This window comes from Pelobates fuscus, chromosome 3 (assembly GCF_036172605.1).
Source record: "Pelobates fuscus isolate aPelFus1 chromosome 3, aPelFus1.pri, whole genome shotgun sequence".
Taxonomy (NCBI): domain Eukaryota; kingdom Metazoa; phylum Chordata; class Amphibia; order Anura; family Pelobatidae; genus Pelobates; species Pelobates fuscus.
The window spans coordinates 417,966,519-417,988,896 of record NC_086319.1 but is presented as its reverse complement, the minus strand read 5'-3'; the positions used below and the strand labels follow the sequence as shown (position 1 = coordinate 417,988,896).

At 39.3% G+C, this 22,378-nt stretch overlaps 1 protein-coding gene across 4 annotated transcripts in view; it reads left to right on the top strand.

Moving 5' to 3' along the window:
- The first annotated feature begins 5,362 nt into the window (after positions 1–5,362).
- The window catches only part of CAMTA2 (calmodulin binding transcription activator 2), a 100,590-nt gene continuing 83,574 nt past the window's right edge, over positions 5,363–22,378 (top strand). For 3 of the 4 annotated variants that reach the window (XM_063449753.1, XM_063449754.1, XM_063449751.1), the window contains exons 1-3: positions 5,363–5,435; positions 15,706–15,807; positions 17,150–17,253. In XM_063449753.1, coding sequence (XP_063305823.1) covers positions 15,777–15,807; positions 17,150–17,253 — 135 coding nt within the window. In that variant the 5' untranslated portion in view covers positions 5,363–5,435; positions 15,706–15,776. The remainder of the gene's footprint in view (positions 5,436–15,705; positions 15,808–17,149; positions 17,254–22,378) is intronic. The other variant, XM_063449752.1, reaches the window with a different exon arrangement.

Genomic DNA, 22,378 nt, shown 5'->3' with positions numbered 1-22,378 from the left:
TGACTAAGACCCCTCTGGACAGTGGGGCCACCTGGGGTGTCAGAGCCGGGGGATAGGCAGGGATCCCAGAAGCTGGGGTGGCCAGTGGATTATAGTCATGGGATAAGTAGTCACCGGGAAGTACCGGCATTAGGGGTGCTGGATGACTGGGGGCCGCCATATTGGAGGCGTGAAAGGAAGCTGCGTTAGGGTCAAGGGAAGTGGTGGCGGCCATGTTGGAAGCGGGCACATCCGGGGTAGATTGTGTCGGATTGGGCATGACCGGGGACTGGGGAGTGGCTTGGGGAAGGAAGTAGGGATAATTTGGATAGGGCAGGGCCATAGGGTAGGGGAAGGGGTATGGCCAGGCCATCTGGGTGGGGGCTAGGGCGGAACCTGGGGAGGGCGGGATAGCTGGGCAAGGATTAGGGAAGGAGGTGGGACATCCGGGGTACGGAAGTGAAGATGAAGGGGTGGGAACTTGGGCTGTGGGAGGAGTGGGCAAGAGAGAGGACGGGGAGGGATTAGTAGAGGCGGGTGTAGTAGGAGGAGTCAGAGTGGGTGTAGTGGGATTGACAGTAGCGGGTGAGGAGGGGTCAGGGAGCTGGGTGGATGCAAGTGGGAGGGTAGGATTATTGACGGAGAGAGAGCGTAGAGAAGGAATGGCGGATGAAATGTTTAGATTAGACAGAGAAGGTAGTGCAGGGATGGATGAGGATGATGGGAATGTTAGGGATGATGATGGGGAAAATAAAGATCCATCAGAATTCAGGACCGGGCAAACAGGAGAAGTGACAGGATGGGTGATGGGAGGATTGGGAGAGGGGAACATGGTCAGCTGGCTGTCACTTATTGCTGACTGAACCTTGGGGATGAACATCCCCTGGGCGCCATTTTGGGGCGCTGGCTGAGGGAATGCCCCAGCAACATAATTATTATGATATACATACAATTATACATACAATTATGGTATACATACACCTTTGTGATCTATTTCTTCCTCAACCCAACCTTCCTGCTGAATAGCCTTCGCTACTCTATACCATGCTTCTGCAGTACGTAATAAATCATTATCTGTAAGCTTGCCTTTCTTCTCTGTCAGTAATCTACGCCAGCTTTCTGGCTGCAATCTACCACATGAAGGCACAGCAATTTTACACACTTTAGCAATCTTTTCAACTCCTTTAACCATCTCTTCACCTTCTCTGTCTTCAACTAGATCACACGCTAGCCAGCCCTTACCGGGCTTTCCCAAACCCTGTCCCATGCCCCCTATAAAAGGCGTCCCAGATATAGGGGAAAGAAAATAAAACAGAGTGTCTACAATGCTCGACTGCCACTCAGAAGGGTGGGTCCCCCCAAGTGCGTCTTCCCAAAACGTAGACTAGTCACTGATCCCGCCTAGGAGCGAGGTGAGAAGTGTGTGACCAATCACTTCTCTTTCAAGAGAAATAGGAGTGGATAGTGTAAATAACACAGGAAGTAGAGTAAGAAGTAAAAGTAAAGTAAAGGTAGAGACAGACACAGGAGTTTGAATGACTCCTAATTAAACAAACAATACAACAATACAATTGAAATACAGTGCATGCATCACAGTTCAAATAAAATCAACAGTAATCCCTTTCCTTTACTCTTGTGACCCAAGTCACCTCCCTCAACCTCGTAGTGTCCCCGCTCGGAGAACAACTTCCTCAAGTCTCACTACCAGCGGCCAAGGATAACAGCTAACACCGGCCCGAAATCCATATGCCTCCCCGTTACAGCGGTCCGATACTCGTGACCACCACTATCCTCACTCTCGTAGCGCCCCTACGGACCCACCCGTAAGTCTCACTACCCCGTGGTGATGGAGACAGCAATGCCTGCCCGAATCCATCCACCACAAATAAAATTGGAATGCCACCAGCCTCAGCGCTCGAAGCTGGAGGGTACCACCTCTGCAAGCAGAGCTATGTGCACAATGAGGCTAGCTAGGCTATCAAAGTGACACCAGGGGAATCCCCAGGAAGCAATGAGTCTACACCCCTCCACAGATTCCCCCCCCTCTTTTTCCTTACTGCTGCAGCTACCCAGCACCTAAAAGAGGTAAACAGGCAAAGAAGACCCCCAGGAAAACTTCCACAGGTCCACCCCCCTTTTTCCCTACAGCCACAGCCACAGCCACGTGGCTCCTAAAAGGAGTAAACAGGCAACAGAGGACCCCAGGCACACACCCGCAGGTCCACCCCCCCTTATCCCAAAAGGGGTAAACAGACAAACGGAGGACCCCCAGGCAAACTACCACAGGTCCACCCCCCTCTTATTTCAAAAGGGTTACACAGATAAACACTCTACCCGGGCATTTAAGCTAAAAAAACAGGCCAATACAAACACACCCAGGCAACAGATAGACTAAATGCAGGTAAACAGTGGGTAACAACAATAAGGCACCGGGCAAGATATTACCTGTCTTTGATGTCCTCCCGGGAAGCAGTCACAGACACTTGGACGGGTCAATCAAAGGGGCTGGAACATACCAGCTAGGCTCTGCAGTAGTCTCTACCGTGTATTCAGAGGTGATCAGGCTCTTATCCTTCCCCCCGGATTCCTCCGTCCAACAGCGTCTTCCTTAGGACGGCTTACCGTCCAGAGGCCATAGCCCGGTGCCCCACGTTCTGGGCGCCAAATTGATGTAGATTAATTTAGAAATAAACAAATATGTTTAAATGTCTATCTGTTCCTGTCCAAATCTGAGATGAATAAATTGCGTATACGCAGAAGTAAATTCAGACTGACACACGGAGTTCAGGTTAAAATAACTTCGAGGAAATTTATTGGCATCTGATTAAAAAGCGGGTTCGCAGACCCTTTTAAGGGTGAAATTGCATCATCATTGGATATCAAGATAATAACAAATAAACATCATTAATTGGATTAAGTGTTAAGTGGTTATGTCAATGTCCACCCATCAATATTATTAATTGGCTCCAACACTAAGTGGTTAGCTAAGTGTCCTCCCACCGGGAGGTGGCGTTATTCTGGACACGGGTGTGGACAGATGGCTCAAGCGCCATCTTTCCCAACACGAGGCTTACTCGGTGGGAAGGGGGGCTTGGGCGTCATTTTGGGTAGTTAGTGACGTCAGAATCTAGGTCAGGTTCAGGGTCCTTTTATGAAAGAACATTTCATACAGGCAGTTTCTCATGGCCTAGCTATAATATACTTTGTTGCATGTTACAGGAATATGATAATTCCGGTGTTAGTCGTGTCCTTCTAGAAACTACAGTCTCTGTTCATTATTCTAAATGCTGTTAGGGAAATCTGTCATGTAAAGTAGACAAAATGGAGTTAGTACAAAAATTCAATACATGATTAATAAAAGGTCTTCATTAATTCTACATCATATATATATATATATATATATATATTAAAATCAAAATACACGTACAATGATATTGATATATATATATATATATATAACAAAAATAATGAAAATTATATATATTTATATATATATATATATATATATATATATATAATAATTCTACGTATATATTTATGTAATAATTTTACATAATTGGGTAATTTTATTAATTACAATTTGCAGGACCTGCCTGACAACCCAGGCCGAAAGTTCAGGGAATTTAAATTTCTAGCACTATATTTAACCCTGTAACCTTCCAAGACACCATAAAACCTGGGGGGTACTGTTTTACTCGGGAGACTTCGCTGAACACAAATATTAGTGTTTCAAAACAGTAAAATGTATTATGACCACGATATCGTCAGTGAAAGTTAATTTTTTTTAATTTTTCACACACAAATGGCACTTACACTGACGATATAATTGTTGCGATACGTTTTACTGTTTGGAAACACTAATATTTGTGTTCAGCGAAGTCTCCTGAGTATAACATTACCCCTCATGTAAAGGTTTTATGGTGTTTTCAAAAGTTACAGTCACATATAAGGCTTGCGTTTCAGTTTTTTCACATTAAAATTTGCCAGGTTGCCTTTGAGACCGTACGGTAGCCCAGGAATGAGAATTATCCCCATGATGGCATACCATTTGCAATAGTAGACAACCCAGGGTATTGCAAATAGAGTATGTTCAGTTTTATTTAGTAGCCACTTAGTCACAAACACTGGCCAAAATTTGCGTCCAAACTAGTTTTTTGCATTTTCAAATATGAACACTAACTGTGGCCAGTGTTTGTGACCAAGTGGCTACTAAAAAAGACTGGACATACTTCATTTGCAATACCTTGGGTTGTCTTCTTTTGCAAATGGTATGCCATCATGGGGGTAATTCTTATTCCTGGGCTACCATATGGTCTCAAAGGCAACATAACCAATCTGGCAAATTTCAATGTGAAAAAACTGAAATATGTAACACGCTATATTTGTCAATGTAACTTCCCAAAACACCATAAAACCTGTACATAGGGGGTACTGTTTTACACGTGAGACTTTGCTGAATACAAATATGTGTATTTTATTGCAGTAAAGGCAAACAGTATTATGACATTCACAGTTAAAATGTCATGTAGAACTAAAAAAATTAAATCTTATTTTCTCCCATTTTTTTCATATTAAATTATGTTTCATAGCTAAATATTTGATATTAAATGAAAGCCGTTTCCCCTGAATAAAATGATATATAATAAAGGGGGGGTGCATTTAATATGAAAGCGGTGAATTACGGTTTGACAGACATATAGCGCAAACGCCAGGTTTTGTTTGGATCACAGCGTGTACATTTGGCTGCGGTGTGTTGGTGACTATAGTGTCCCTTTAAATGAGACATTCTCTCTGAATTCTGACAGCTCTCACTGTCTTACAACATGTCACAGTGAGTCACATTCACAGGGCTGCGACTGATGGCACTTGTCACAATTAATATAAACCTCCGGCTGGGAGTGATGAGAATTGTAGTCCATTTCCCACAGTGCCTATAAACCCCCGGCTGGGAGTGATGAGAATTGTAGTCCATTTCCCACAGTGCCTATAAACCCCCGGCTGGGAGTGATGGGAATTGTAGTCCATTTCCCACAGTGCCTATAAACCCCCGGCTGGGAGTGATGGGAATTGTAGTCCATTTCCCACAGTGCCTATAAACCCCCGGCTGGGAGTTTAGGGAATTGTAGTCCATTTCCCACAGTGCCTATAAACCCCCGGCTGGGAGTGATGGGGATTGTAGTCCATTTCCCACAGTGCCTATAAACCCCCGGCTGGGAGTGATGGGGATTGTAGTCCATTTCCCACAGTGCCTATAAACTCCCGGCTGGGAGTGATGGCAATAGCAATCTCCCCTCTGCCTTCATGGACTGAATGTGCAAACTCGCAACTTCCGGGTCGCCGTGCGTCATGACGTCACACCGCCAGCCCCCGGGTCGCAGTGCGCGGTGACGTCATGTGACAGGTTGGTGAGAGGAGGGGGCTCGGTGATAAGATGGCGGCCGGAGGGTCCCGGGGAGGTGAGTGAGTGGGAACCGGGGGCGGCGTGTGACACCGGGCCGGGGGGGGGGGGAGAGGAGGGGAATAATATCATATACACAGAGCCAGATATTATATATAGAGATATTGGGGGAGTATTATATACACAGAGCCAGATATTATATATAGAGATATTGGGGGAGTATTATATACACAGAGCCAGATATTATATATAGAGATATTGGGGGAGTATTATATACACAGAGCCAGATATTATATATAGAGATATTGGGGGAGTATCATATACACAGAGCCAGATATTATATATAGAGATATTGGGGGAGTATTATATACACAGAGCCAGATATTATATATAGAGATATTGGGAGAGTATTATATATACAGAGCCAGATATTATATATAGAGATATTGGGGGAGTATTATATATACAGAGCCAGATATTATATATAGAGATATTGGGGGAGTATTATATATACAGAGCCAGATATTATATATAGAGATATTGGGAGAGTATTATATATACAGAGCCAGATATTATATATAGAGATATTGGGGGAGTATTATATATACAGAGCCAGATATTATATATAGAGATATTGGGGGAGTATTATATATACAGAGCCAGATATTATATATAGAGATATTGGGAGAGTATTATATATACAGAGCCAGATATTATATATAGAGATATTGGGGGAGTATTATATACACAGAGCCAGATATTATATATAGAGATATTGGGGGAGTATTATATACACAGAGCCAGATATTATATATAGAGATATTGGGGGAGTATTATATACACAGAGCCAGATATTATATATAGAGATATTGGGGGAGTATTATATATACAGAGCCAGATATTATATATAGAGATATTGGGAGAGTATTATATATACAGAGCCAGATATTATATATAGAGATACTGGGGGAGTATTATATACACAGAGCCAGATATTATATATAGAGATATTGGGGGAGTATTATATACACAGAGCCAGATATTATATATAGAGATACTGGGGGAGTATTATATATACAGAGCCAGATATTATATATAGAGATATTGGGAGAGTATTATATATACAGAGCCAGATATTATATATAGAGATACTGGGGGAGTATTATATACACAGAGCCAGATATTATATATAGAGATATTGGGGGAGTATTATATACACAGAGCCAGATATTATATATAGAGATATTGGGGGAGTATTATATATACAGAGCCAGATATTATATATAGAGATATTGGGGGAGTATTATATATACAGAGCCAGATATTATATATAGAGATATTGGGGGAGTATTATATACACAGAGCCAGATATTATATATAGAGATATTGGGGGAGTATTATATATACAGAGCCAGATATTATATATAGAGATATTGGGGGAGTATTATATACACAGAGCCAGATATTATATATAGAGATATTGGGAGAGTATTATATATACAGAGCCAGATATTATATATAGAGATATTGGGGGAGTATTATATATACAGAGCCAGATATTATATATAGAGATATTGGGGGAGTATTATATATACAGAGCCAGATATTATATATAGAGATATTGGGGGAGTATTATATACACAGAGCCAGATATTATATATAGAGATATTGGGAGAGTATTATATATACAGAGCCAGATATTATATATAGAGATATTGGGGGAGTATTATATATACAGAGCCAGATATTATATATAGAGATATTGGGGGAGTATTATATATACAGAGCCAGATATTATATATAGAGATATTGGGGGAGTATTATATACACAGAGCCAGATATTATATATAGAGATATTGGGGGAGTATTATATATACAGAGCCAGATATTATATATAGAGATATTGGGGGAGTATTATATATACAGAGCCAGATATTATATATAGAGATATTGGGGGAGTATTATATATACAGAGCCAGATATTATATATAGAGATATTGGGGGAGTATTATATATACAGAGCCAGATATTATATATAGAGATATTGGGGGAGTATTATATATACAGAGCCAGATATTATATATAGAGATATTGGGGGAGTATTATATACACAGAGCCAGATATTATATATAGAGATATTGGGGGAGTATTATATATACAGAGCCAGATATTATATATAGAGATATTGGGGGAGTATTATATATACAGAGCCAGATATTATATATAGAGATATTGGGGGAGTATTATATATACAGAGCCAGATATTATATATAGAGATATTGGGAGAGTATTATATACACAGAGCCAGATATTATATATAGAGATATTGGGGGAGTATTATATACACAGAGCCAGATATTATATATAGAGATATTGGGGGAGTATTATATATACAGAGCCAGATATTATATATAGAGATATTGGGGGAGTATTATATATACAGAGCCAGATATTATATATAGAGATATTGGGGGAGTATTATATATAGAGATATTGGGGGAGTATCATATACACAGAGCCAGATATTATATATAGAGATATTGGGAGAGTATTATATATACAGAGCCAGATATTATATATAGAGATATTGGGAGAGTATTATATATAGAGATATTGGGGGAGTATCATATATAGAGATATTGGGAGAGTATTATATATACAGAGCCAGATATTATATATAGAGATATTGGGGGAGTATTATATATACAGAGCCAGATATTATATATAGAGATATTGGGAGAGTATTATATATACAGAGCCAGATATTATATATAGAGATATTGGGAGAGTATTATATATACAGAGCCAGATATTATATATAGAGATATTGGGAGAGTATTATATATACAGAGCCAGATATTATATATAGAGATATTGGGAGAGTATTATATATACAGAGCCAGATATTATATATAGAGATATTGGGGGAGTATTATATATACAGAGCCAGATATTATATATAGAGATATTGGGGGAGTATTATATACACAGAGCCAGATATTATATATAGAGATATTGGGGGAGTATTATATACACAGAGCCAGATATTATATATAGAGATATTGGGGGAGTATCATATACACAGAGCCAGATATTATATATAGAGATATTGGGGGAGTATTATATATACAGAGCCAGATATTATATATAGAGATATTGGGGGAGTATTATATATACAGAGCCAGATATTATATACAGAGATATTGGGGGAGTATTATATATACAGAGCCAGATATTATATATAGAGATATTGGGGGAGTATTATATATACAGAGCCAGATATTATATACAGAGATATTGGGGGAGTATTATATATACAGAGCCAGATATTATATATAGAGATATTGGGGGAGTATTATATACACAGAGCCAGATATTATATATAGAGATATTGGGGGAGTATTATATATACAGAGCCAGATATTATATATAGAGATATTGGGGGAGTATTATATATACAGTGCCAGATATTATATATAGAGATATTGGGGGAGTATTATATATACAGAGCCAGATATTATATATAGAGATATTGGGGGAGTATTATATATACAGAGCCAGATATTATATACAGAGATATTGGGGGAGTATTATATATACAGAGCCAGATATTATATATAGAGATATTGGGGGAGTATTATATACACAGAGCCAGATATTATATATAGAGATATTGGGGGAGTATTATATACACAGAGCCAGATATTATATATAGAGATATTGGGGGAGTATTATATACACAGAGCCAGATATTATATATAGAGATATTGGGGGAGTATTATATATACAGAGCCAGATATTATATATAGAGATATTGGGGGAGTATTATATATACAGAGCCAGATATTATATATAGAGATATTGGGGGAGTATTATATATACAGAGCCAGATATTATATATAGAGATATTGGGGGAGTATTATATATACAGAGCCAGATATTATATATAGAGATATTGGGGGAGTATTATATATACAGAGCCAGATATTATATATAGAGATATTGGGGGAGTATTATATATACAGAGCCAGATATTATATATAGAGATATTGGGGGAGTATTATATATACAGAGCCAGATATTATATATAGAGATATTGGGAGAGTATTATATATACAGAGCCAGATATTATATATAGAGATATTGGGGGAGTATTATATATACAGAGCCAGATATTATATATAGAGATATTGGGGGAGTTTTATATATACAGAGCCAGATATTATATATAGAGATATTGGGGGAGTATTATATATACAGAGCCAGATATTATATATAGAGATATTGGGGGAGTATTATATATACAGAGCCAGATATTATATATAGAGATATTGGGGGAGTATTATATATACAGAGCCAGATATTATATATAGAGATATTGGGGGAGTATTATATATACAGAGCCAGATATTATATATAGAGATATTGGGGGAGTATTATATATACAGAGCCAGATATTATATATAGAGATATTGGGAGAGTATTATATATACAGAGCCAGATATTATATATAGAGATATTGGGGGAGTATTATATACACAGAGCCAGATATTATATATAGAGATATTGGGGGAGTATTATATATACACAGAGCCAGATATTATATATAGAGATATTGGGGGAGTATTATATACACAGAGCCAGATATTATATATAGAGATATTGGGGGAGTATTATATATACAGAGCCAGATATTATATATAGAGATATTGGGGGAGTATTATATACACAGAGCCAGATATTATATATAGAGATATTGGGGGAGTATTATATATACAGAGCCAGATATTATATATAGAGATATTGGGGGAGTATTATATATACAGAGCCAGATATTATATATAGAGATATTGGGAGAGTATTATATATACAGAGCCAGATATTATATATAGAGATATTGGGGGAGTATGATATATACAGAGCCAGATATTATATATAGAGATATTGGGGGAGTATTATATATACAGAGCCAGATATTATATATAGAGATATTGGGGGAGTATTATATACACAGAGCCAGATATTATATATAGAGATATTGGGGGAGTATTATATATACAGAGCCAGATATTATATATAGAGATATTGGGGGAGTATTATATATACAGAGCCAGATATTATATATAGAGATATTGGGGGAGTATTATATATACAGAGCCAGATATTATATATAGAGATATTGGGGGAGTATTATATATAGAGAAAATGACAGATGTATAAATATATAGGGGGGGATAGAATGACAGATATATAGAAATATCGGGGGGTAGAATGACAGATTTGTAGAGATATTTGGGAATTTTTATGTATATTATTACATAACGTCTCTTGTTCAGCAAACATGCGCAGGCTATTTGGTATGTTCAGATATGCACCCCTTACGGTGATATAATTGTTGCTTTTTATATGTATGTGCCCCTCTACCTGTTTGTTTTATAACCCGTTTAAATACAAATAGTAAAATAGGCTAAAACTGATACTGCGTAAAAATAACAACTTTTTCATTCCTGCCCCATGGTCCAGTGTGTAGCATTGAAAAGATTAGTGTATTGATGGGTAACTGTATAGAAACATAGAATGTGACGGCAGATAAGAACCATTCGGCCCATCTAGTCTGCCCAATTTTCTAAATACTTTCATTAGTCCCTGGCCTTATCTTATAGTTAGGATAGCCTTAAAGGAACTCAATAGTCACCTAAATTACTTTAGCTAAATAAAGCAGTTTTAGTGTATAGATCATTCCCCTGCAATTTCACTGCTCAATTCACTGTCATTTAGGAGTTAAATCACTTTGTTTCTGTTTATGCAGCCCTAGCCACACCTCCCCTGGCTATGATTGACAGAGCCTGCATTAAAATAAAAACTGGTTTAACTTTCAAACAGATGTAATTTACCTTAAATAATTGTATCTCAATCTCAAAATTGAACTTTAATCACATACAGGAGGCTCTTGCAGGGTCTAGCAAGCTATTAACATAGCAGGGGATAAGAATCTTAATTAAACAGAACTTGCAATAAAGAAAGCCTAAATAGGGCTCTCTTTACAGGAAGTGTTTATGGAAGGCTGTGCAAGTCACATGCAGGGAGGTGTGACTAGGGTTCATAAACAAAGGGATTTAACTCCTAAATGGCAGAGGATTGAGCAGTGAGGCTGCAGGGGCATGTTCTATACACCAAAACTGCTTCATTAAGCTAAAGTTGTTCAGGTGACTATAGTGTCCCTTTAAACTCCTTCACTGTGTTAACCTTTACCACTTCAGCTGGAAGGCTATTCCATGCATCCACTACCCTTTCAGTAAAGTAATACTTCCTGATATTAATTTTAAACCTTAGCCTGTCTAATTTAAGACTTTCCTTTTGTTGTGGTAGTTTTTCTTCTTTTAAATATAATCTCCTCCTTTACTGTATGTAGCGGAGTGCTAGTTCTGACAAGGACTTTCTCTGCCAAAGCCTTCACAAACTGGAACAAGTCGCTGCAATGTGAATAGCTCCATCCCTTCGCAGTAACTGGACAACACACCGTTCTGGGAGTACAATAAAGGTTTATTCGAGGACAAGTTCTAGACATATCTCCAGCTGGGGGTCCACATTCATTTCTTTTGTAAGCCTGCCCAGGCGTCTGTGTCTCTGGGAGATAATTGAGTCAGAGACCGGTTATGCATTTATCTGCCAGTTACAGGCAACCAAACACAAAATTACAAAAAGTGCCCCAAAATATAGTCAAATCATACAGTAACTCCACATGTCCCATATCCTCGGATACACCTGATCTGAGCACTCAAGTTGTCCAAAGAGCTCTTAAATCCATCCAATCGAGGGGTATCGCCATTGATGCAAAGTTTTGCCCAGCTGTCCACGTGGATAATGCCCAAAACAGTTCCAGGAGAAAGAAGGGTTTCAGTCGGTTACATTTCGGGAGTTCCGGTACGGAAATAAACTTAAGGCTTCCCCTGGTTCTTATGGAGCGATTGCTCCACCCCAGTCTAAAGTGTCTTTCCTCCAAATAGCGCTCTCCTGGCTTGCCTTTAAGAGGGGCAGACAGTTTCCAAGGGAACCGGGTGTTGGAGTGTCCGAAATTTGTTTCATGACTTCGACAGCTAAGTACCGTTATCTGCGTTCGGGAGACAAAATGTCTGCCATTTAACAGAGCTCATGTATTTAGTTATATGTATGGCGGCCACCCAGAGAAAGCAATTGATGTTCTTTGGCTTAATTGAAGATATAGAGCCAGGGGGTGATAAGAGCTTGGCAAATATAAAACCAAGCCTGCTACACTTTATTGATTCCCTTTATGTTTTTAAATGTTTCTATTATTTCCCACCTTTCTCCAAGCTATACATGTTAATGTCAGTGGTATGGCAAGTGTATCCAGTGAGCCAATTCGTACTTTCATCAGAATTAAAGAAAATAAAAAAGTTACCTGCGCTCTCTCCTTAATCTCTATGTATATTTAGACAAATGGAGGTCATTTAGTTGCTCCAATGGCCATTGGAGGGAATGCCTGCCTGCCAACGTCGAGGCAGACCCCCCTAAGCGGGTCCTAACACTGACCCTTCAGCCTGCTTCCTTGAGCTTCTGGCAAAGATATCTCTAAAGAGACAGAGAGGGGTATTTTTTATATACACCCCTATATACTTATTAACCCCTAATAGGGAACACATGGGATGGACGGCAGCATTGTAACCAGGCTGTGTGATACAAAGTAAATACAAATACAAAAAGAGAAGTCCTGCGCTCACTCCCATAACTACTGGGCCGGCAGCAATGACTACAATACACATCAGCCCCAATATATAGTAAAAACCAAAGAAAATAAGTTACCTGCGCTCTCCCCTTAATTCCTATGTATATTTAGACAAATGGAGGTCATTTAGTTGCTCCAATGGCCATTGGAGGGAATGCCCGCCTGCCAACGTCAAGGCAGACCCCCCTAAGCTGGTCCTAACACTGACCCTGCTGGGCCGGCAGCAAGGACTACAATACACATGAGCCCCAATATATAGTAAAAACCAAAGAAAAAAAGTTACCTGCGCTCTCCCCTTAAAGGGAAACTCCAGTGCAAACGATCCGTTTTCCTGGCACTTAAGGGTCCCTCTCCCTCCCACCCCCCGATCCCCGTTTACTGAAGGGGTGAAAACCCCTTCAGTCACTTACCTGAGGCAGCGGCGATGTCCCTCGCCGCTGTCTCCTCCTCCGCGACGCTCCTCCTGTCCATTGCGTCGGCCGCTGGGCGAGACTGATCCCGCCCACCGGCCGATGAGACCTAATGCGCATGCGCGGCAATGCCGCGCATGCGCATTACGTCTCCCCTTAGGAAAGCATTGAAAAATAATTTCAATGCTTTCCTATGGGGTTTTGAGCGACGCTGGAGGTCCTCACACAGGTTTCCTGTGCTATGGACCAGGAAGTGACCTCTAGTGGCTGTCTAGTAGACAGCCACTAGAGGTGGAGTTAACCCTGCAAGGTAATTATTGCAGTTTATGAAAAACTGCAATAATTACACTTACAGGGTTAAGAGTAGTGGGAGTTGGCACCCAGACCACTCCAATGAGCAGAATTGGTCTGGGTGCCTGGAGTGTCCCTTTAATTCCTATGTATATTTAGACAAATGGAGGTCATTTAGTTGCTCCAATGGCCATTGGAGGGAATGCCCGCCTGCCAACGTCAAGGCAGACCCCCCTAAGCGGGTCCTAACACTGACCCTTCAGCCTGCTTCCTTGAGCTTCTGGCAAAGATATCTCTAATGAGACAGAAAGGGGTATTTTTTATATACACCCCTATACTTATTAACCCTTAATAGGGAACACATGGGATGGGAAGCAGCATTGTAACCAGGCTGTGTGATGCAAAGTAAATACAAATACAAAAAGAAAAGTCCTGCGCTTAAGCAGCAAGGACTACAACACACATCAGCCCCAATATATAGTAAAAACCAAAGAAAAGAAAATGTTACTTGCGCTCTCTCCTTAATCCCTATGTATATTTAGACAAATGGAGGTCATTTAGTTGCTCCAATGGCCATTGGAGGGAATGCCTGCCTGCCAACGTCAAGGCAGACCCCCCTAAGCGGGTCCTAACACTGACCCTTCAGCCTGCTTCCTTGAGCTTCTGGCAAAGATATCTCTAAAGAGACAGAGAGGGGTAATCATCAGAATTAGTTTTTTTTGTTTTCTTCTTCATTTTCCATCTTGTACTCTGCATGCTTTATCATCTTAATTGTTATTTTCTTTTTAATTCACGTTTTAATATTTAGAGGAATGTTTTGCTTACCGTTTCTTTCTCTGTGACAGCCATCTCGTGTTTTTTGTCAATAGAGATAGTCTCAGCATTGGAAGTTTCTGTGGGAATAGACTCTCATCTACTCCTGCATTGTTTCAGGTATATTGTACCTTGGCTGCGGAATGAGTTGATGCTTTATATATAAAGTACACAAATAATCGTATTAAGGAGAATATTTTGGGAGTAGTTGCTAAAAGTTAGCTAGAGCATTTTATTTTGTTTCCATGGTAATTGTATCAGAATTCCTTGTTCTGTATATTGCAAAGTATGTGAGCAGATGGTGTCTGTGACTAGCTCGTCCATCTTAGCCGAGAGTGTGGCTGAGCACCACTGGAGTTGTAGTCCTGCCCCAGGTATGATGTTATCCTCTCGCAGGCGCATCGCAGTTTCCAGGAACATGCGAAGAGCCGTTCTGTTAGGCGGATCCTGAAGGGTATTAGTGAAGGTAGCCAGGGTGATCCACCAAATTGTTAATAGTCTGCAATTCAAAGCCAGCTTAATATTCTAGGCAAAAGTAGCTGAATTACATGAACTGGAGAATTCTTCATATTCCACTATTATGCTCTAGAAATTGCATTCCCTTTGAATTCCTTACAATTCCTCCTTGGTGAATAACCGTGCCAGGGTTGGTTTGTTCCCCATTTGATATCTGTCTGACCACCCAAAGCTTTCTGAGAGGAACAGGGGCTGGGGGTCAGGACTATGGGTTGTTATCAAGCCCAGCCAAGGGGACTTACAGAATATAACGTTTGGGATAGTACTCACATGGCACACACAGCTTGCCTAGACGTGTACTGGCAAATTACTGTTAATAGCTCCCTCGCTTATTTCTCTCTTTCCTTTGTAAGTTGGCTGTTTGTTTCCTTTTATAATTTCTTTTTGTCTGAAGCTATCTGTCTGTCTTTACCTGTTCTTCTACTCTCTCTCACAGTGCACAGTGAATCAGGACATGTATTGACCTGACACTTTTCTCCTCTCCCTCATAGGGCTTGATGGATCTGGGTACACATTGGCCTAATACCTGTCCTTTTCTGTTTCTCTTCTCACAGAGCTCACAAATTCTGGACACGTCTCGGCCTAACACTCGTTCTCCTCTCCCAGAGATGTCCAGAGATTTACAATGAATAGCAAAGAGTGTGCTGAGGTCTCAGGCAAGTACTGGGTTCCATTCAGATCTATCAGGTAGGGTCTTAGGGCACACTACAGTGATCTTGAGGACAGAAAAGTTAATAATTAAACTGCATTATTTAAAGGTACACTATAAGCCGCAAAACCACTACATCATAATATAGTGGATTTATTCACTCCGTTTTCCTGGCACTGCAGGTCCCCTTTCCCTCCCACCTCCCAATCCTCGGTTGCTGAAGGGGTGAAAACCCCTTCAGTCACTTACCAGAGGCAGCGACGATGTCCCACGTCACTGCTTCTTCCTCCGCTGCCGCTCCTCCTCTGCATTACGTCGGCCGGTGAGTGAGACTGATCCCGCCCACCGGCCGGGGAGACCTAATGCGCATGCGTGGCAATGCCGCGCATGCGCATTAGAGCTCCCTATAGGAAAGCATTCAAAAATTGAGTGACTCTGGAGGTCCTCACACAGCGTGAGGATGTCCAGCGACGCTCTAGCACAGAAAATCTGTGCTAGAGACACGGAAGTGCCCTCTAGTGGCTGTCTATTAAATGAGTGTAACGTTTTGTATGTCTGACCCTCCCCTTTATATCTGTCATGGTATACGGACCTTCAGATGTACTTGTTTTATTGAGTCCATGTAGCATTTTCAGGAAATGGAAGGAGCTGTACTCCCTGTCATCCTCACCGCTACTGTCAAGTCACCACGTGTAAACATACATCAACTACCATCCAAGATCAAACAGTTTTTATGTTAGCTGCCATCTGTCACCATCACATGGCACTGTGTTTAAAGGAACACTATTGTTCGTAAAAAAACAAATGTGATGTATTTTAAACCATACTTTGTAATTCAAACAAAACAGGCATGTATTTTATTTTCTTTTTTTTTTTTTTTTTGTGGGGGTGGGGTTGTATGGAAATGTTTGCTTTGTATAGCTGCAGATCAGGATAGTGGAAGTGCCCATTTTGCAATGCATATCTCAGTTTGCCCTGGTTCATTGGCTGAGGGAATTGACATGCTAACGCTGTTATAGCTGAGAAGAGAGCCGGCTGACACATTGCTGTGATAGATCCGAGTGACTCACTGCCCTTTATTGTTCCTTACAATATATGAAAATAGTAGGATTTTTTTTTTAGCCACAGCCAGTTCCAGTAATCCGATTAATCATTCTATGCAGAGATCACTTTGATTAATCTTAATGTGAACTTTCATTTTCATTTTCCCGAAATTAGAACGAAACAAATCATTGAATCCAGTTCAATCTGTTTTATCCCGCTGTTTCCTAAATATATTACATCAGTAACAAATCCACGCTGTTTGATCTGCTATCTTTATTAGTTTTTTTTGTCTTTTCTCTTGGCAGAAAACAGCCACCATATCAAAGTTTTCCTACCCAAGAAACTACTGGAGTGTTTACCCAAGTGCACATTATTGCCAAAAGAGAGACTACGGTGGAATACCAACGAGGTATCTGTACTCTATATCATTATACAGTGCCCCAAGGTCATTCATTATCAGTGTATTGATCACTATAAGAAGCATTGTATAGATACTCAGTATCATTATACAGAGCGGCGTGTTCATTATCAGTGTATAGATACTCAGTATTATTATACAGAGCGCTGTGTTCATTATCAGTGTATAGATACTCAGTATTATTATACAGAGCGCTGTGTTCATTATCAGTGTATAGATACTCAGTATTATTATACAGAGCGCTGTGTTCATTATCAGTGTATAGATACTCAGTATCATTATACAGAGCGGCGTGTTCATTATCAGTGTATAGATACTCAGTATCATTATACAGAGCGCTGTGTTCATTATCAGTGTATAGATACTCAGTATTATTATACAGAGCGCTGTGTTCATTATCAGTGTATAGATACTCAGTATTATTATACAGAGCGCTGTGTTCATTATCAGTATATAGATACTCAGTATTATTATACAGAGCGCTGTGTTCATTATCAGTGTATAGATACTCAGTATTATTATACAGAGCGGTGTGTTCATTATCAGTGTATAGATACTCAGATCATTATACAGAGCGCTGTGTTCATTATCAGTGTATAGATACTCAGTATTATTATACAGAGCGCTGTGTTCATTATCAGTGTATAGATACTCAGTATTATTATACAGAGTGCTGTGTTCATTATCAGTGTATAGATACTCAGTATTATTATACAGAGCGCTGTGTTCATTATCAGTGTATAGATACTCAGTATCATTATACAGAGCGGTGTGTTCATTATCAGTGTATAGATACTCAGTATTATTATACAGAGCGCTGTGTTCATTATCAGTGTATAGATACTCAGTATTATTATACAGAGCGCTGTGTTCATTATCAGTGTATAGATACTCAGTATTATTATACAGAGCGCTGTGTTCATTATCAGTGTATAGATACTCAGTATTATTATACAGAGCGGTGTGTTCATTATCAGTGTATAGATACTCAGTATCATTATACAGAGCGCTGTGTTCATTATCAGTGTATAGATACTCAGTATTATTATACAGAGCGCTGTGTTCATTATCAGTGTATAGATACTCAGTATTATTATACAGAGTGCTGTGTTCATTATCAGTGTATAGATACTCAGTATTATTATACAGAGCGCTGTGTTCATTATCAGTGTATAGATACTCAGTATTATTATACAGAGCGCTGTGTTCATTATCAGTGTATAGATACTCAGTATCATTATACAGAGTGCTGTGTTCATTATCAGTGTATAGATACTCAGTATTATTATACAGAGCGGTGTGTTCATTATCAGTGTATAGATACTCAGTATCATTATACAGAGCGCTGTGTTCATTATCAGTGTATAGATACTCATTATCATTATACAGAGCGGTGTGTTTATTATCAGTGTATAGATACTCAGAATCATTATACAGAGCGGTGTGTTCATTATCAGTGTATAGATACTCAGTATCATTATACAGAGCGGTGTGTTCATTATCAGTGTATAGATACTCAGTATTATTATACAGAGCGGTGTGTTCATTATCAGTGTATAGATACTCGGTATCATTATACAGAGCGCTGTGTTCATTATCAGTGTATAGATACTCAGTATTATTATACAGAGCGCTGTGTTCATTATCAGTGTATAGACACTCAGTATCATTATACAGAGCGCTGTGTTCATTATCAGTGTATAGATACTCAGTATCATTATACAGAGCGGTGTGTTCATTATCAGTGTATAGATACTCAGTATCATTATACAGAGCGCTGTGTTCATTATCAGTGTATAGATACTCAGTATTATTATACAGAGCGCTGTGTTCATTATCAGTGTATAGATACTCAGTATTATTATACAGAGTGCTGTGTTCATTATCAGTGTATAGATACTCAGTATTATTATACAGAGCGCTGTGTTCATTATCAGTGTATAGATACTCAGTATCATTATACAGAGCGGTGTGTTCATTATCAGTGTATAGATACTCAGTATTATTATACAGAGCGCTGTGTTCATTATCAGTGTATAGATACTCAGTATTATTATACAGAGCGCTGTGTTCATTATCAGTGTATAGATACTCAGTATTATTATACAGAGCGCTGTGTTCATTATCAGTGTATAGATACTCAGTATTATTATACAGAGCGGTGTGTTCATTATCAGTGTATAGATACTCAGTATCATTATACAGAGCGCTGTGTTCATTATCAGTGTATAGATACTCAGTATTATTATACAGAGCGCTGTGTTCATTATCAGTGTATAGATACTCAGTATTATTATACAGAGTGCTGTGTTCATTATCAGTGTATAGATACTCAGTATTATTATACAGAGCGCTGTGTTCATTATCAGTGTATAGATACTCAGTATTATTATACAGAGCGCTGTGTTCATTATCAGTGTATAGATACTCAGTATCATTATACAGAGTGCTGTGTTCATTATCAGTGTATAGATACTCAGTATTATTATACAGAGCGGTGTGTTCATTATCAGTGTATAGATACTCAGTATCATTATACAGAGCGCTGTGTTCATTATCAGTGTATAGATACTCATTATCATTATACAGAGCGGTGTGTTTATTATCAGTGTATAGATACTCAGAATCATTATACAGAGCGGTGTGTTCATTATCAGTGTATAGATACTCAGTATCATTATACAGAGCGGTGTGTTCATTATCAGTGTATAGATACTCAGTATTATTATACAGAGCGGTGTGTTCATTATCAGTGTATAGATACTCGGTATCATTATACAGAGCGCTGTGTTCATTATCAGTGTATAGATACTCAGTATTATTATACAGAGCGCTGTGTTCATTATCAGTGTATAGATACTCAGTATTATTATACAGAGCGCTGTGTTCATTATCAGTGTATAGACACTCAGTATCATTATACAGAGCGCTGTGTTCATTATCAGTGTATAGATACTCAGTATCATTATACAGAGCGTTGTGTTCATTATCAGTGTATAGACACTCAGTATCATTATACAGAGCGCTGTGTTCATTATCAGTGTATAGATACTCAGTATTATTATACAGAGCGCTGTGTTCATTATCAGTGTATAGATACTCAGTATCATTATACAGAGCGGTGTGTTCATTATCAGTGTATAGATACTCAGTATTATTATACAGAGCGGTGTGTTCATTATCAGTGTATAGATACTCAGTATCATTATACAGAGCAGCGTTTGTAATCTCTCTGTGAAGTCACTGTTTTATCAGTTTTATTGCCTCCTTATAAACACGATTTCAAGATCTAATGGTTTCTATAGTATTCACTATAAAGTTACAGGGATACGCCAGACGCCAAAACAACTTTATCGTACTGAAGCAGTTATAGTGTATAGATCATGCCGTTCCAGTCTGAATGCTCAATTCTCTGCCATTTAAGAGTCAAACCACTTTTGTTTATGTCCATGGAGCTCTAGCCACACCTCTCTCCGGCTGAGACTCACACAGCCTCCATGATTAAAGGCTTTAATTTTCAGTCAGGTTTTACAGCACAGTATATTATTTTAGAAGTGCGTATCTCTTGCTCTGTAAATTTAAAGGCACACTAGAGTCACCACAACAACTTTAGCTTAATGAAGCAGTTTTGGTTTATAGAGCTTGCTTCTGCAATATCACTACTCTATTCACCATCCTTTAGGAGTTAAAGGGACACTATAAAAACCCAGACCACGTTTGTTAATTGTAGTGGTCTGGGTACAGTGCCCCTCTTGCACTTAGTGCTGCAATGTAAAACACTGACGTTTTAGAGAAACTAAAGAAAGCCTCTATTGGCGCTTCCAGAATGTTACTGGACTTTTGGTCCGCTAACTGATGCTGGACGTTCTCGCACTCTGCATCAGGACATCGAGAAGCAGCTACTTCCCCATAGGAAAGCAGTGATTTAATGCTTATACTGACTCGGATTAGGAATTCTCAGTGAGATCTATACTGACTCGGATTAGGAATTCTCAGTGAGATCTATACTGACTCGGATTAGGAATTCTCAGTGAGATCAATACTGACTCGGATTAGGAATTCTCAGTGAGATCTATACTGACTCGGATTAGGAATTCTCAGTGAGATCTATACTGACTTGGATTAGGAATTCGCAGTGAGATCTATACTGACTCGGATTAGGAATTCGCAGTGAGATCTATACTGACTCGGATTAGGAATTCGCAGTGAGATCTATACTGACTCGGATTAGGAATTCTCAGTGAGATCTATACTGACTCGGATTAGGAATTCTCAGTGAGATCTATACTGACTCGGATTAGGAATTCGCAGTGAGATCTATACTGACTCGGATTAGGAATTCTCAGTGAGATCTATACTGACTCGGATTAGGAATTCTCAGTGAGATCTATACTGACTCGGATTAGGAATTCGCAGTGAGATCTATACTGACTCGGATTAGGAATTCGCAGTAAGATCTATACTGACTCGGATTAGGAATTCGCAGTGAGATCTATACTGACTCGGATTAGGAATTCGCAGTGAGATCTATACTGACTCGGATTAGGAATTCGCAGTGAGATCTATACTGACTCGGATTAGGAATTCTCAGTGAGATCTATACTGACTCGGATTAGGAATTCGCAGTGAGATCTATACTGACTCGGGTTAGGAATTCGCAGTGAGATCTATACTGACTCGGATTAGGAATTCGCAGTGAGATCTATACTGACTCGGATTAGGAATTCGCAGTGAGATCTATACTGACTCGGATTAGGAATTCGCAGTGAGATCTATACTGACTCGGATTAGGAATTCGCAGTGAGATCTATACTGACTCGGATTAGGAATTCGCAGTGAGATCTATACTGACTCGGATTAGGAATTCGCAGTGAGATCTATACTGACTCGGATTAGGAATTCGCAGTAAGATCTATACTGACTCGGATTAGGAATTCGCAGTGAGATCTATACTGACTCGGATTAGGAATTCGCAGTGAGATCTATACTGACTCGGATTAGGAATTCGCAGTGAGATCTATACTGACTCAGATTAGGAATTCGCAGTGAGATCTATACTGACTCGGATTAGGAATTCTCAGTGAGATCTATACTGACTCGGATTAGGAATTCGCAG